This window comes from Panonychus citri, unplaced genomic scaffold (genome assembly GCF_014898815.1).
Source record: "Panonychus citri isolate SS breed McGregor unplaced genomic scaffold, ASM1489881v1 Contig00028, whole genome shotgun sequence".
Lineage (NCBI taxonomy): Eukaryota > Metazoa > Arthropoda > Arachnida > Trombidiformes > Tetranychidae > Panonychus > Panonychus citri.
Window position 1 is genome coordinate 2,852,713 of NW_026515433.1, and position 13,083 is coordinate 2,865,795.

Here is a 13,083-nt window from a genome sequence, read left to right on the forward strand (position 1 = left end):
TTGATTACAGCGGATTTATGGTTCCATGACGCTGACAACGATGATAACGACACAACATCCAGAAAAACACCAATTGTTACGGTGCTACAAACAAGGGGAAGGATTTGGACATGGAATTATAGCCAAGGGCGAATCGGGCAAAGTATTTAAGTGAATGTGAATTCATTTCGAAGATCAGTTCAGTTGCAAGTGTCCAAAGAGACTAAAAGAAAATCAACAAAAGTTGTAAACAAGGAGATTAAACAACTAAATTTACCTTAATTTTTCTGTTCCAATTTAAACTGTTCAATTGATTATTTTCCATTTGTGTTTTTCTTCAAGTGTTTAATTGATCACAAAATAAAATCAACGATGAACAAACAATTGGTAATTTTGTTTTTCTAAAAGAAGAAAAAATGTTCTCTCTTTTCTGATTGGTTGACATTTTCTTTTCTTTTCTCTCCAATTATTGTGATGACCGATTGGTAATCTTTTTATTTTGTTCTTTTCTTTTTCATTAGTTGTTCGTTTTGTTTGCCACTTCTGTTCTCTTGTGTTGCCAATATGTTCGAGCCGAGGAAGAATTTGAAGACAACGAAGAATCTTTCGATTCTGATGATACTGTTCTCGAAAGAGAGAGACGAGACATTTCCGCTGATTTAGAAGGAGCCGAATCGGGAATCGGTGGTGCCGGTGGTGCAGGTCTCGCTGGCTTCAAGAAAGGTGCCGCTGGTAGTGGTGCTGCTGGATTCAAGGCTGGAAAGGCTGGAAAAGCTGCTTATGCTGCTGGTGCCAAAGGTGCCAAAGGTGGTGCTGCCTATGGAGCTGCTGGTGCCGCTGGTGGAAAGAAAGGAGCTGCAGTGAAAAAAGGATTCGCTGCTGGTGCTTTCGGTAAGAAATTCGGAAAGAAAGGAGGATTCGTCAAAGCCGGAGGTGCAGGTTACAACAAGAAAATCGGAGTCATCAAGAAGTTCGGTGTTAGCCAAGGTAAGTTTCATTTTCTCCATTAATTCATCAATTCATGCGATTTATTGTGGTTGTAATCAAGTCGTTGGGATGAACTGATTAATAATTGTTTCGATTGTTTTTACAGGTTTCAAATTCGGAAAGGCCGCTGGTTATGGTGCTGCTGGTGGTGCTGTTGGTGGTAAAGCAGTTAAGGCTGGTTTCGCTGGAGCTGCTGGTGCCGCTGGTTTCAAGAAAGGTGCTGCTGGTGGTAAGAAAGGATTCGCCGCTGGTGCCGCTGGATCAGCCGGTGGTAAGGCTGGTGCTGCAGGAGCTGCAGGTTTCAAGAAGGCCGCTGGAGCTGCTGGAGCAGCCGGAGTTAAGAAAGGCTTCGGAGCTGGTGGTCTTGGATTCGGTCGATAAACTATCCCCCTCATTTAATCACATCGCCCTGACTATTAAGTTTCTTTTAATATTATCAACAATTTATGGTTGATCATTAATAAGGAACAAAAAAATGTTGATCAAAATCAAAATCAAACTCGAACTCAAATGAAGGTAAAAGTAATTCAAACTTTTCTTCCTTCATCATAATCATCATCATCAACCTTTAGAATTAGAATTAAGTTGAACGAGAAACAAAAAAAATGACAAAATTAGAAAAAGTTTCGCCATAAAAATATCAACAATTTAGGATCAACAGCAACAATTTAACTCTAACAATAATTCAAATCCAATAACAACAGATTCATTATTTTTGTACATCCGCTTTCAATTGATCTGATGAATGTAAATTAATTTACTTTTTTACTTTCTAAAGTTTCATTAAATTATCTTAATCTTATTTCCATAATGATACAAATTCTTGGTTTTATTCTGTTAATCATGATAACCTTTTCCGGTTTCCCGATCCTTTCATTTCTCTCTCTCTCTCGACTCTGATGACACTTTTCTCGAAAGAGAGAGACGAGACATTTGTGCTGATTTAGAAGGAGCCGAATCGAGGATCGCTGGCTGTAAGAAAGGCGCCGCTGGTAATGGTGCTGTTGTTTGAACACAGAATCGTCAACAAGTGATGGTTTTATTAGTTAATTAAATGTCAAAAATCTTATTCAATTGATCATAATCGATATACGAGTAAAACCATTCGGGTTTCTTGATATGAAAATTTGTTTTTTTAATCAGGAAACTGTATTATTATTATGACGACAATCAACTATTGTTAATAAATTGTTTTGGACCTTTTGTCCAAGTCCTTTTACATTAACATGGACTCGAATTGAATCAGAAATCACTTCGAAATCTTTATCTTCATCTCTATCATCCTTATCTTCATTTTTGTCTCTCTATCCTCTTGAAATCTTACCTTTCATTTGAAACTTTCATTTAAAACTCCATATCAATGTTTAAGATCCTTAGGTTCACTCATCTCCCTCTCATCACTTATCATCATTTCTCTTGGTGAATTGTGTCTCTCGTCATCATCAGCTGCCTGCCAATTATCATGGTGATGTCTTTGTAATCATAATCAAAATCATTTTTGTTGATTCAATTTTAAATTTATCTCCAAGCATTTACAGGGCATTTCACCAAGTTTCCAACAAGTTTTTCTTGAATAACTTTTTTGTTTTTGAGTGTTCAGACCCCAGACTCGAGTTATGGTAGTTTGGGCCATACTCAATTGTCATATTAAAATATCAAGGTCATTCCGGTCATTCTGTTAGGATACGGTTTCAAGGTCATTCGGTGGTCACAATCGAATTAACTCGCAATCACAATCGCCCGGTCAACAAGTGCTTCACGGGCACGTCCACATGTGTTTACATAATTTCGATAAACCATAAAGGTCAGATATGGGTAAAATCTCTATTCCCACCATCCAAAGAAGTCAGAAATGCTGGAAAATGACTCAATATCAATTGGATTGATCACACGTCGTCCCTTTGACCGTCTAAATATGTCCTGAACTAGATTATATTGTAAAGTATTCAGACGAAACAGCACCTGATTCTGAGGATGAATACAGGCATTTCACCAAGTTTCCAACAAGTTTTCTTGAATAACTTTTTGTTTTGAGTGTTCAGACCCCAGACTCGAGTTATGGTAGTTTGGGCCATACCATTGTCATATTAAAATATCAAGGTCATTCCGGTCATTCTGTTAGATACGGTTTCAAGGTCATTCGGTGGTCACAATCGAATTAACTCGCAATCACAATCGCCCGGTCAACAAGTGCTTCACGGGCACGTCCACATGTGTTTACATAATTTCGATAAACCATAAAGGTCAGATATGGGTAAAATCTCTATTCCCACCATCCAAAGAAGTCAGAAATGCTGGAAAATGACTCAATATCAATTGGATTGATCACACGTCGTCCCTTTGACCGTTTAAATATGTCCTGAACTAGATTATATTGTAAAGTATTCAGACGAAACAGCACCTGATTCTGAGGATGAATACAGGCATTTCACCAAGTTTACAACAAGTTTTCTTGAATAACTTTTTGTTTTGAGTGTTCAGACCCCAGACTCGAGTTATGGTAGTTTGGGCCATACCATTGTCATATTAAAATATCAAGGTCATTCCGGTCATTCTGTTAGGATACGGTTTCAAGGTCATTCGGTGGTCACAATCGAATTAACTCGCAATCACAATCGCCCGGTCAACAAGTGCTTCACGGGCACGTCCACATGTGTTTACATAATTTCGATAAACCATAAAGGTCAGATATGGGTAAAATCTCTATTCCCACCATCCAAAGAAGTCAGAAATGCTGGAAAATGACTCAATATCAATTGGATTGATCACACGTCGTCCCTTTGACCGTTTAAATATGTCCTGAACTAGATTATATTGTAAAGTATTCAGACGAAACAGCACCTGATTCTGAGGATGAATACAGGGCATTTCACCAAGTTTACAACAAGTTTTTTCTCGAATAACTTTTTTGTTTTGAGTGTTGAGACTCAAAGGTCATTTGATGGTCACAATCGAATTAACTCATCAATCATTAGGCTTCATACGAGTTTACAACTTTTGGACATTTTTAGTTGCATAGATATAGCGTTCATATATCGTTCTCGATCCATTTGGCAGAGAAGGAACACATTTTAAATTTGCCGCTTTTCTTCTAGAAAGAAAAGAAGACAAAAAGAAAGAGAAAATCATTTTTTCCTTTTCCATCACCAACAAGTGTCTCCATCTTTTCACTCATAAAGAAACTTACGAGAAGTTAAAGTTATTTAATTTTCAATATTCTTTAAGTAGTTTTTCAATCATTAATCAAATGATTAATTCTTAATTGACATGAGTGATTAATTTAATTCTCCGATAATTAGTTGTTGTGTTTACTTTGTGACATCTTTATGAGAATTTAATCTATTTTGTTTAACGAATTGTTATCCTGTTTTATTTTCTTTTTTCTGTTGTTTGTATTTATTGGAAAGATGAGAAAATCCCATTGATTCACTTGTTATGAGTCAATAAGAAGTTTTTGATTATGATTATTTGATTGTGATAATTTTATTACTAGTTTTCTACTAATTAACTATCTAATTTATTGATTGTTTCTAATCTCCAATTCATTCTTATCTACTCACATCATGATGCTCTTTAATCTTAGTCAGCTTTTCAGCTGTTACTCCACAGTGAAAGGGTTCACTCTTGTTGATAGAATTTCTAATTTTAAATTGTTTTTTCTAATTCTACTTCTTATTGTTGATCAATTTACTGTTCATTCTGCTGATGAAGATTACTACCAATTACTTGGAATAACAAAAAGTGCCGATAATCGAGAGATTCGTAAAGCTTTTAAGAAATTAGCTCTTATTCACCATCCTGATAAGAACAAAGTAAAGAGAAAATTTTTTCATTCTATTCTTACATTGAATTATTCTTATTACTCTTAATGGTTGTTTATCTTTTTATTTACATGGAAATGATTATTTAATATTCTTTTCTCTTACTTCCAGGATGATCCAAAGGCAAATGAGCTTTTCGTGAAGATCAATCGAGCTTATGAAGTTCTAAAGGATGAAGAGACTCGCAAAAAGTATGATCTTCACGGTGAAGATGGATTGAAAGAAGACTTTGAAAGAGGAAACTCTTGGCACTCATGGAACTATTATGAAGAAAGTTTCGGCATCTATGATGATGATCCACAAATTTTGACTCTCAGCCGTTTAGAATTCGAGAGATCGGTTACCAATTCGCCATTTCTATGGTTCATTAATTTCTATTCACCTCAATGCTCTCATTGTCACACTATTGCACCAGAATGGAGATCAATGGCAAGAGAACTTGAAAATGTCATTCGTATTGGTGCTGTTAATTGCGAAGAAGACTGGATTCTTTGTCGAGAACAACGAATTCAAGGTTTCCCATCTCTGATCCTTTACCCAGAGGTAAAAAGTGATCTCCTTATATTCATCATCGCCTTCAAACTAATTCATTTTCATTTATTACAGAAAAAAGTCTACAATGGAAAGCGAACCTCAGATGCATTTGTTGAATTCGTTCTCTCTCATTTACCCAATAAAGTTACCAAGTTCACTGAGGACCTATTAACCTCTAGCGACGATTCTAAGGATAGCTACTGGTTAATATCATTCTGCTTCGACAAATCAGGTAAAATCATGATGAAATCGCTCTTTCTCATAAAAAAATGCCAAACTAATTCTCCAATTGTAATCTCTCTTTCTCTCTCACTAGATTGTCAATTTGAAGATACTTTGATGAAACTTGCCATAGCTCTAGATGGATTAGCTAAAATATCTGAAATCAATTGTGATAAAAACTCAGAACTTTGTCAGAAATTCAAAGTAACTGAAAAATCTATCCGATTGTACAAAAGTATCTCAGATTTAAGTGACCACAAAGAGATTCCATACTCCCAAGATGCTAAGGACATAACATCATCTGTTTTAAATCAACTACCAGGACTTGAAAAGCTTAACTCAAAACAATTTAAATCATCAATTCCAGAAGCAAATTCTGACATTAAATCTCATTGGGTTATTTTATTCAGCAAAGGTCCGATTGAAAATGATGATTCAATCAGCAAAGAATTGAAGAGATTACCAGCACTTTTAAAAGATGTAAAAACAGGCCATGTTGATTGTTTAACGGAAAATAGTTTATGTACCGAGTATCCACTTAGCACTTATCCCAATTTCCTTATATTTCGTGATAAAGTCTCTTATGAAGCATATCATGGTTAGTTAATTTTCCTCTTTCTCCCATTGGTATTGATAATAATCTCTGTTTATCTCCACAATTTCAGGTCGGATTTCGGCTCATGATGTTGCTACATTTGCCTTGGAGAGTTTACCAAGTCGCCTTAATGCCCTTTCGCCAGAAAGATTTGAACACGAAATTGCAAATTCTAATCAACCCTGGTTAGTTGATTTCTATGCTCCGGTAAGATCATCACTCGATTTTTGATCAAATATCAATTTCTAATTTTGTCTCTACTCTCACATTTTTAGTGGTGTCCACCCTGCATGGCCTTTATGCCAGAAGTAAGAAAGACAAGTCGTAATGTTGGAGATATAATTAACTTTGGAACCATTGATTGTTCCGTTCACTCAACACTCTGTCGAAAGGTTAGTTGAATTGTTCAATTTTACCCCTGTTAAAGTAATTAGAATGATAATAATTCTGATCTATTTCCATTTCAGTACAATATCCGATCTTATCCAACGCTAATTCTTTACAATAAAACTCAACCAAATCAATTTTTTGGTGCTCATAAATCAGCTGATTTAATTGAATTCATTCAAGTAAGTTTTTCGTCTAAATTTAAATTCACCACAAATTAGTCTAATCAGCTTTATACTAATTAAATTTTCTTTTTATCTTTAGGATACTCTTAATCCTCCAGTTGAAAGTTTAACTAGTACAAATTTCGAGGAAAAAGTAATTAATCGAGATCAAGATACAATTTATTTGATCGATTTCTTTGCTCCATGGTGTCGTCCTTGTCAAGAATTTGCACCAAGCTGGAGGAAAATTGCCAAATTAATGAAATCTGAGAAAAATGTAAAAGTTGCCGACGTTAATTGTCAAGACAATTTAGATCTATGTTCATCTCATGGAGTAAAAACTTATCCAATGATTAGATTATATCCCTCAAAAAGAGACTCAAGATTCAAGGAACCCTTTTTGTAAGTCAATCATTTGTACTTATCTCATAATTAGTAGCAATTAATTGATTGTTTAATTTATTCTAGTGCTTTCAATGGTTACAATCGAGATGTACAATCAGTTCGCACTTGGATCTACTATTATATACCGACTGTAGTTCGTAATATCGACTCGCCAATTTTATTTGAAAAACTGTTGAACTCTAAATATCCATACCTGGTTGATTATTATGCTCCTTGGTGTGGACATTGTCAAACATTTGCTCCTGATTATGAAATTGTTTCAAAGGTGAAAATAAATCAGTTGATCGAGTTTCTCATTTTTACTAATTGTTTGTTTTCTCAAATAGAAATTGAAAGATGAAGGAATCAAATCAGCAAAGATTAATTGTCAAGACAATGAGCTATTATGTAGTCGGGCCAATGTAAGAGCTTATCCAACCTTGAGATTTTACCCTGGGGCTGTTGACGGTGATGCTCAGGGCCCACATGGAATCGATATTGACACTTATCATATTGATTCAATTATATCGATGGTTAAACAACATGTTAAGCACAAAAATGTGAGTTAATTGTTTCTCATCGTATTTGATTTCGTATGTTAATTGTATTTAATTTTTTACTCTTTTCTCCCAATAGATCAAGGATGAGTTATAATAAATCAATCGATAAATTATCAACTAATTGAAAGTTTTTTTTAATAATCTCTCTGTGATTTGTCCAGTCTTAATTGTCTGAATTCATGATTTGGTAATTAACTAATTTGTTTATGTTACCTCATCAATCAACTATCATTTTAATACATTAATTTTTATTGTCCTGTCTTGGTGAATAGTCAAATAATTAATCCAGTTAATTATGTAATGTATTTTACTTAATCAATCAAAATTAAATTAACACTCATTTTCAAAATTACGAGATTATAAAATTGTAAATTAATCTGCTTCCGAGTTTAATCAATACAACTGATTGAATTAATCTCAATTATGGTAAATTGTTCACTAATTTGAATGATGATTAAAAAATTTTGTTCTCGTTTCAATTTTTTACTTTTAATCAGTTACCATAATTAGTAAATTGCTCTTGTTGACTTTCAAATACACAGAAAACACAATTAATATTTAAAATTAGGTTGATGTATTTTCCCTTGATGGTTGAACCTTTTAATTGTTGATTAACAGCAACATAATTAATTGTTGAAAATTGATTCAGTATAAATAGAAAACAAAAAAAAACAGATCCATATTATTTACACAATTAGTTAATTATCATACACGGGGTTGTAAATGATTTACACAATTAGACCATAAATATGATTAAATTGGTGATTAAAGTGAAACAATTTGTAAGTAGACATTGATAATCCAATTGATGTGATAATAGTAATTAGTTAATCAAATGATTGTTGAGTCTCAAAGTTTCACAAAATGAGAAATATTGATGAATAAATCATAAATTGATTTTCGATTAAATTAATCAATCACTGGAAAACACAATTAGCACAAATTGATCGCTGGTCTCGCCTCGATCATGTTACGAGCACAAAGCGACGGAAATTGAGAAACTTTGAACAAAAAGTCAGTAACGCGATTGAATTTTTCGCAAAAAGCACTGATCGGTGAAAGGAGGATATAAAGTTCACAAGCGGCCAAGGCGACGGGAAAAGCGATACAACAAAGGACACCGAGCCAGAAAAAGGTCCAAATACATTGGGTCAAAGGTGAGGATTGAAGACCCGCCGGCGAAGAGCCTGAAATCGAAGCGCCCGAGGACTGATTCGGATGCTGAGGTTGGAATGGATTCCCTCGACTATCGTAAAGAACTGGATTAGATCCACTTCGAGCACCAAGAGATGAATCAGGATGTCTGATGATTTAAGAAATTAACAGATTAACAATCAGTTGACAATCAATGATCTCCAATGACGAGGCAACAAGTGGTTCGAGAGTTGAACTTACCTGGACGCTGAAGCCTCCAGAAAAAATGGAGCAAGTCTCCACATCTTTTGATTGTTATTTCGTAATCAACAACAATTAAATCACTTTCCTTTTCTCATTCACAAACCATTGTGATTCTAAACACTATCAATTGATTCATTAGAGGAAAAAATTTCTTTTTGTTACAAAGGAAGATGAAAGAAAGTGAATAGTTTTTTTGGCTCACATTGAAGTGATAATGATGATGATAAAGTTGATGATGAAGATGAGGATGAGGATGGAGATGGAGATGATCAATTTTAAAAAGAGAAAGTGAGAGAGAGGATGAAAGAAGAGGATGAAAACTACCGAGTAAATAGCAAGAATCAACTGACGGAGTTTTTGGTTGTCAGGAAAAGAGGAGAAAATTTTTCTCTCTCTTCATCTTCCTCTCATCATCCATAGTGTGAATCTCTGTTGCATCTTTTCATCATCCTCATCTTCCTGAGGTTGTCTTCTCACTCCAATAAAACATCAAGTAAACAACAATAATGAATAGACAATTGTGACAATGTTTTACTTGTCAAAACGATGACAAAACAATTTTCATCTTCTCGATTATGAATAACATTGAACATCATCAAGTAATTTATTCATTCAACTTGTTCATTATCGTAACAATTTGATTGAAACCCGAATCCTTAGTAGTTAAATTGTGTTACCCTGGTGATACAATTTACCTCTTCCATGTATTAATACATATGAATACTTACATTTCCTATGCAATTAGATTTGATTATTTTCCTCGTTCCATTTCAATTTCAATTACCCAAAGTAAACTAAACATTAAAATTAATATTTTTTCATTTCAATTTTTCTACAGGTAAATGATTAACTTTATTCTTTGCTCTTGATTCTGATTGTCTTTTTGTTATTCATCAAATTTTCATGGAAATAGAAATCAATTTCAAGATAGAATTGATATTCATGAAATTGAATTGTTATCAAGAGAAAAAGAAGCAAAAATTGTTCTTTATGTAGAAATTATTATTCTGATCTTTACATGGATTCAATTTCTCAGGTAAATCCAATGGAATCACAGGAGAATAGTAAATTTATATTGACAGGGGAAGAAGATGAGAAGATGAGAGGAGGATGAAATAAAGTAGGAATAAAGATGATAAACAAAGTGGAAGAAGATTTGAAAATATTGAGAGAGAGAGATGATAAAAGGGAGGGGATGATGAAGACACGACGATGAGCTTGAATAAATCAAGAGAATGAATAATTTTAGACATTCAGGTTGATCGAAGTGTGAAAGATACGAAGACAAGAAGCAGAGGAAAGTACATATCGAGAATTTAAGAGATTAGAAAGATGAGGATAATGAAGAAGATGAAGATGAAGAGGGAGAGAGGGAGATGTTGAATATTCGACGATAATATTTAACACTAATCGAATTCATTTGATTCATTCAAGTTTATCCAGGAAGTTTTTCTCTCGCATAACTTTTACTTCTTACGTTTTGTTCACCTTTATTTCGCTGTCTATCTCTCATTTCCTTCATTTCACTTATCTTCCTCATCTTTTTATCTTCATCTGTAAAAACTCTCACCGTCTCTCTCGTAAAAATATATATTCAACAATTAGGTTGGCAAGAAACTCCATGGGAGAGTTACATTCAATGATTTTAACTCTCATCACTTAACATAATCTGTGTAAAGTTTACAATCAACTTTGTGCCAAGAAAATTTAATCTATCAAAAATGGAGAAACTGAACAACATGAAAACTTTTTACAAAGAGGAATAAGAAAGAAATGAGAGAGAGAGAGAGAGATGAAGATAAAAGTTCTGAGCATCCTCGTGTTCGAGTGTATTAGTTGGTTGTAAATTAGATTTGAGTTTGTTGTTGAAAACACAAAATTGCGAGTTTAAAAGTCTGAAGAACATTGAAATTGGAGGATGGAAGATGAAGATGAAGATGAGGATGAGGATAAAAAAAAGGAAAGATAAATAAGTGATGAGCTCGTTTAAAAAGATGAAGGCAAAATGGTGCATCTTTTTTTCTGGCAAACATTTCAATTCGTTTAAACAAAATTTCATAACATTTTTAACATTTTTCAAATCATTATTTTTCACTATCTCTTCATCATCTTCATCCTCATCTCTTTAAATTTCAGCTTTATCATCATTTTCATCGTCTCCCTGTACTTTAACCATGTCTTGTATTGTTTTAATCTTTCTGGGCCATTGAGTTGGCAAACGATTTCCTGTAGTAATCAACATGATTTTCCTTTGGAACAATTAAATTAAATGTTTCTCTTCTCGTTCCATTGGAGTTTTTTTTTCTTCTCTCCTTCTTTTTCCATAGACAAAGATGACTTGATTACGATGGTTCATTTTCCTTTGGCACCAATTTTTCATTTATTTTACACTCTTCTCGATTGATGGAGATGTCATTTTTGTGTTGGTACTCTAATTGTAATCTATTGAAAGTCCACGAAAAAATAGCTTCACAATTAGTTGAACATTCGTCGTCTATAATAATATCAATATATTAATACATTCTTTCACTTATCATGTATCCATGTCATCCATTGATTGATGAGAGGGTTTAACAGTTGAAGCAAAATCATTTCTCACAGAATTACAATTAATTTTCCAATAGGAACTATTAGTTGAGTCTAAGAATATTTGTAAATATCAATAATTGGAAAAGATTTCGAGTTGATTTAAATTCTATTCAAGGGATTTGTTTATCGCTTCCATTGTCATCTGATAGACTTTCTTTGATAATTGATCATCGAATTTAGATTCAATCGGTTTCTCGTCGTACGAATGGTAAAAAGCACCATTGGAGTCAATCGTTTTCTCCGAGGCAGCGGCATGAAGAATGATGGAAGCTCCTTCAGAAGGTGTTCGGACAAATAGAGCGGCAAATGGTGACAATAGAACTTTTTTGAACCAAGATAATTTAAAATGTCTTCCTAAATTAGTGTAAACCATTCCAGGGGAGGCAGAATTAACTACGATTGGGTAACCAAGACGATCAATTTCATGGGCTAATTGTCTTGCATAAAGTAAAGAGGCCAATTTACTATCAGAATAGGCGACCTTTGAATCAAAATTTTCCAACGTTACTGATCTAGAAAATGTAATCAAGTAAATTAGAAGAAAAACTTAATTAGTTGTAGATTCAACTTTTGAATCAATGGATGATCACAATGATTAATGACTTGAACTCGTAACACTTTGAGGTGATGTTACGATTAGAAAATTAATCAGACAATTTGTAGTTACCCTGATTTAAAAGAATCATCTCTAATTGTCCCTCGTCGGTATAATATCGAAGATACAAAAACAACTCGACTTGGATCGGCGGGTGAACCTGAGGCCGCAATTTTGGGCAACAACAGAGTGGTCAACAAGGCATGACCCAAGTGATTCGTTTGAATGTGACCTTCAAATCCGTCCTCGGTAATTGAAAATGGAGCCATCATAACAGCAGCATTGTTAATCAAACAATCAATTCTTGGGACACTTTCAATCAGCTCTTTAGCCGATTCCTCAATTGATGCGAATGAGTTAAGATCCATACGACGTAAGGTTATACTTCCCATTGTTGCGCTTTTAGATTGAGCCTTTAATTCATTGATTACCGATTTACCTTTAGCACCATCACGACACAACATGATCACATTACCACCGGCAACTGCAATTTGATGAGTTAATTGCTTACCAATACCTGAATTTGCTCCAGTAATTAAAAAGGTTTTACCTTTCAGCCTATTGTATTCATTGAAATGTCTCCAACCCTTCAAGTTGATAAATCGTAAGATAACAAGAGCGGAGGCCAATCCAGCGACACTTTTACCGACAGTTATTAGAATATCATTCCCCATACTTGGAATATTAGTTAATCACTGAGATAAATGACGTAAGAACAATTCAATTAACTGTTAATTTAGATGAGAAAAAGTCAAAGCAACTCAGTCAAAAAGTGAACCACATGTTAAGGGAACAGCTGATTGAGTGGTGATGCTTTTGTTGTTGCGGTTAAATTGTCACAATTTAGTAACTTTCATGTGGTTGGTGA

At 34.1% G+C, this 13,083-nt stretch overlaps 4 protein-coding genes across 5 annotated transcripts; 2 read left to right on the forward strand and 2 right to left on the reverse strand.

The window, feature by feature from the left end:
• The first annotated feature begins 166 nt into the window (after window positions 1-166).
• On the forward strand, window positions 167-1,777 carry LOC128397008 (WAG22 antigen-like). Its single transcript, XM_053357670.1, has 3 exons — window positions 167-366; window positions 501-966; window positions 1,073-1,777. Exons 1-3 carry the CDS (start codon window positions 352-354, stop codon window positions 1,345-1,347), a joined length of 756 nt encoding a protein of 251 aa, XP_053213645.1. The 5' UTR covers window positions 167-351; the 3' UTR covers window positions 1,348-1,777.
• Window positions 1,778-4,182: 2,405 nt separating this feature from the next.
• On the forward strand, window positions 4,183-7,985 carry LOC128396760 (dnaJ homolog subfamily C member 10-like). Its single transcript, XM_053357367.1, has 11 exons — window positions 4,183-4,778; window positions 4,899-5,330; window positions 5,394-5,553; window positions 5,638-6,141; window positions 6,209-6,345; window positions 6,414-6,530; window positions 6,606-6,707; window positions 6,790-7,091; window positions 7,158-7,359; window positions 7,421-7,633; window positions 7,710-7,985. Exons 1-11 carry the CDS (start codon window positions 4,530-4,532, stop codon window positions 7,725-7,727), a joined length of 2,436 nt encoding a protein of 811 aa, XP_053213342.1. The 5' UTR covers window positions 4,183-4,529; the 3' UTR covers window positions 7,728-7,985.
• Window positions 7,986-8,111: 126 nt separating this feature from the next.
• LOC128396763 (uncharacterized) lies at window positions 8,112-9,618 on the reverse strand. Its single transcript, XM_053357371.1, has 2 exons — window positions 9,029-9,618; window positions 8,112-8,936 (listed from the first exon to the last, which is right to left on the reverse strand). Exons 1-2 carry the CDS (start codon window positions 9,070-9,072, stop codon window positions 8,567-8,569), a joined length of 414 nt encoding a protein of 137 aa, XP_053213346.1. The 5' UTR covers window positions 9,073-9,618; the 3' UTR covers window positions 8,112-8,566.
• A 1,398-nt stretch (window positions 9,619-11,016) lies between these two features.
• LOC128396762 (retinol dehydrogenase 14-like) lies at window positions 11,017-13,026 on the reverse strand. 2 transcript variants are annotated; one of them, XR_008326853.1, is made up of 3 exons: window positions 12,288-13,026; window positions 11,552-12,132; window positions 11,017-11,473 (listed from the first exon to the last, which is right to left on the reverse strand). XR_008326853.1 is itself a non-coding variant. In XM_053357370.1 (2 exons), exons 1-2 carry the CDS (start codon window positions 12,887-12,889, stop codon window positions 11,727-11,729), a joined length of 1,008 nt encoding a protein of 335 aa, XP_053213345.1. In that variant the 5' UTR covers window positions 12,890-13,026; the 3' UTR covers window positions 11,017-11,726. The 2 variants fall into 2 exon arrangements, 1 of the variants encoding a protein (XP_053213345.1); XM_053357370.1 differs by having other exon boundaries at window positions 11,017-12,132.
• Between the last annotated feature and the right edge of the window lie 57 nt (window positions 13,027-13,083).

What these genes read in the sequence shown, in the direction of transcription:
- LOC128397008 (XM_053357670.1), top strand. An exon ending in GAAGTTCGGTGTTAGCCAAG is followed by an intron (nt 967 to 1,072) that starts GTAAGTTTCATT and finishes TTGTTTTTACAG; the next exon opens with GTTTCAAATTCGGAAAGGCC.
- LOC128396760 (XM_053357367.1), top strand. Translation starts at nt 4,530, where the DNA reads ATGATGCTCTTTAATCTTAGTCAGCTTTTCAGCTGTTACTCCACAGTG. An exon ending in ATTTAATTGAATTCATTCAA is followed by an intron (nt 6,708 to 6,789) that starts GTAAGTTTTTCG and finishes TTTTATCTTTAG; the next exon opens with GATACTCTTAATCCTCCAGT. An exon ending in ATTATGAAATTGTTTCAAAG is followed by an intron (nt 7,360 to 7,420) that starts GTGAAAATAAAT and finishes TTTCTCAAATAG; the next exon opens with AAATTGAAAGATGAAGGAAT.
- LOC128396763 (XM_053357371.1), bottom strand. Translation starts at nt 9,072, where the DNA reads ATGTGGAGACTTGCTCCATTTTTTCTGGAGGCTTCAGCGTCCAG. An exon ending in CTGGAGGCTTCAGCGTCCAG is followed by an intron (nt 8,937 to 9,028) that starts GTAAGTTCAACT and finishes TTAAATCATCAG; the next exon opens with ACATCCTGATTCATCTCTTG.
- LOC128396762 (XM_053357370.1), bottom strand. Translation starts at nt 12,889, where the DNA reads ATGGGGAATGATATTCTAATAACTGTCGGTAAAAGTGTCGCTGGATTG. An exon ending in GATGATTCTTTTAAATCAGG is followed by an intron (nt 12,133 to 12,287) that starts GTAACTACAAAT and finishes TACATTTTCTAG; the next exon opens with ATCAGTAACGTTGGAAAATT.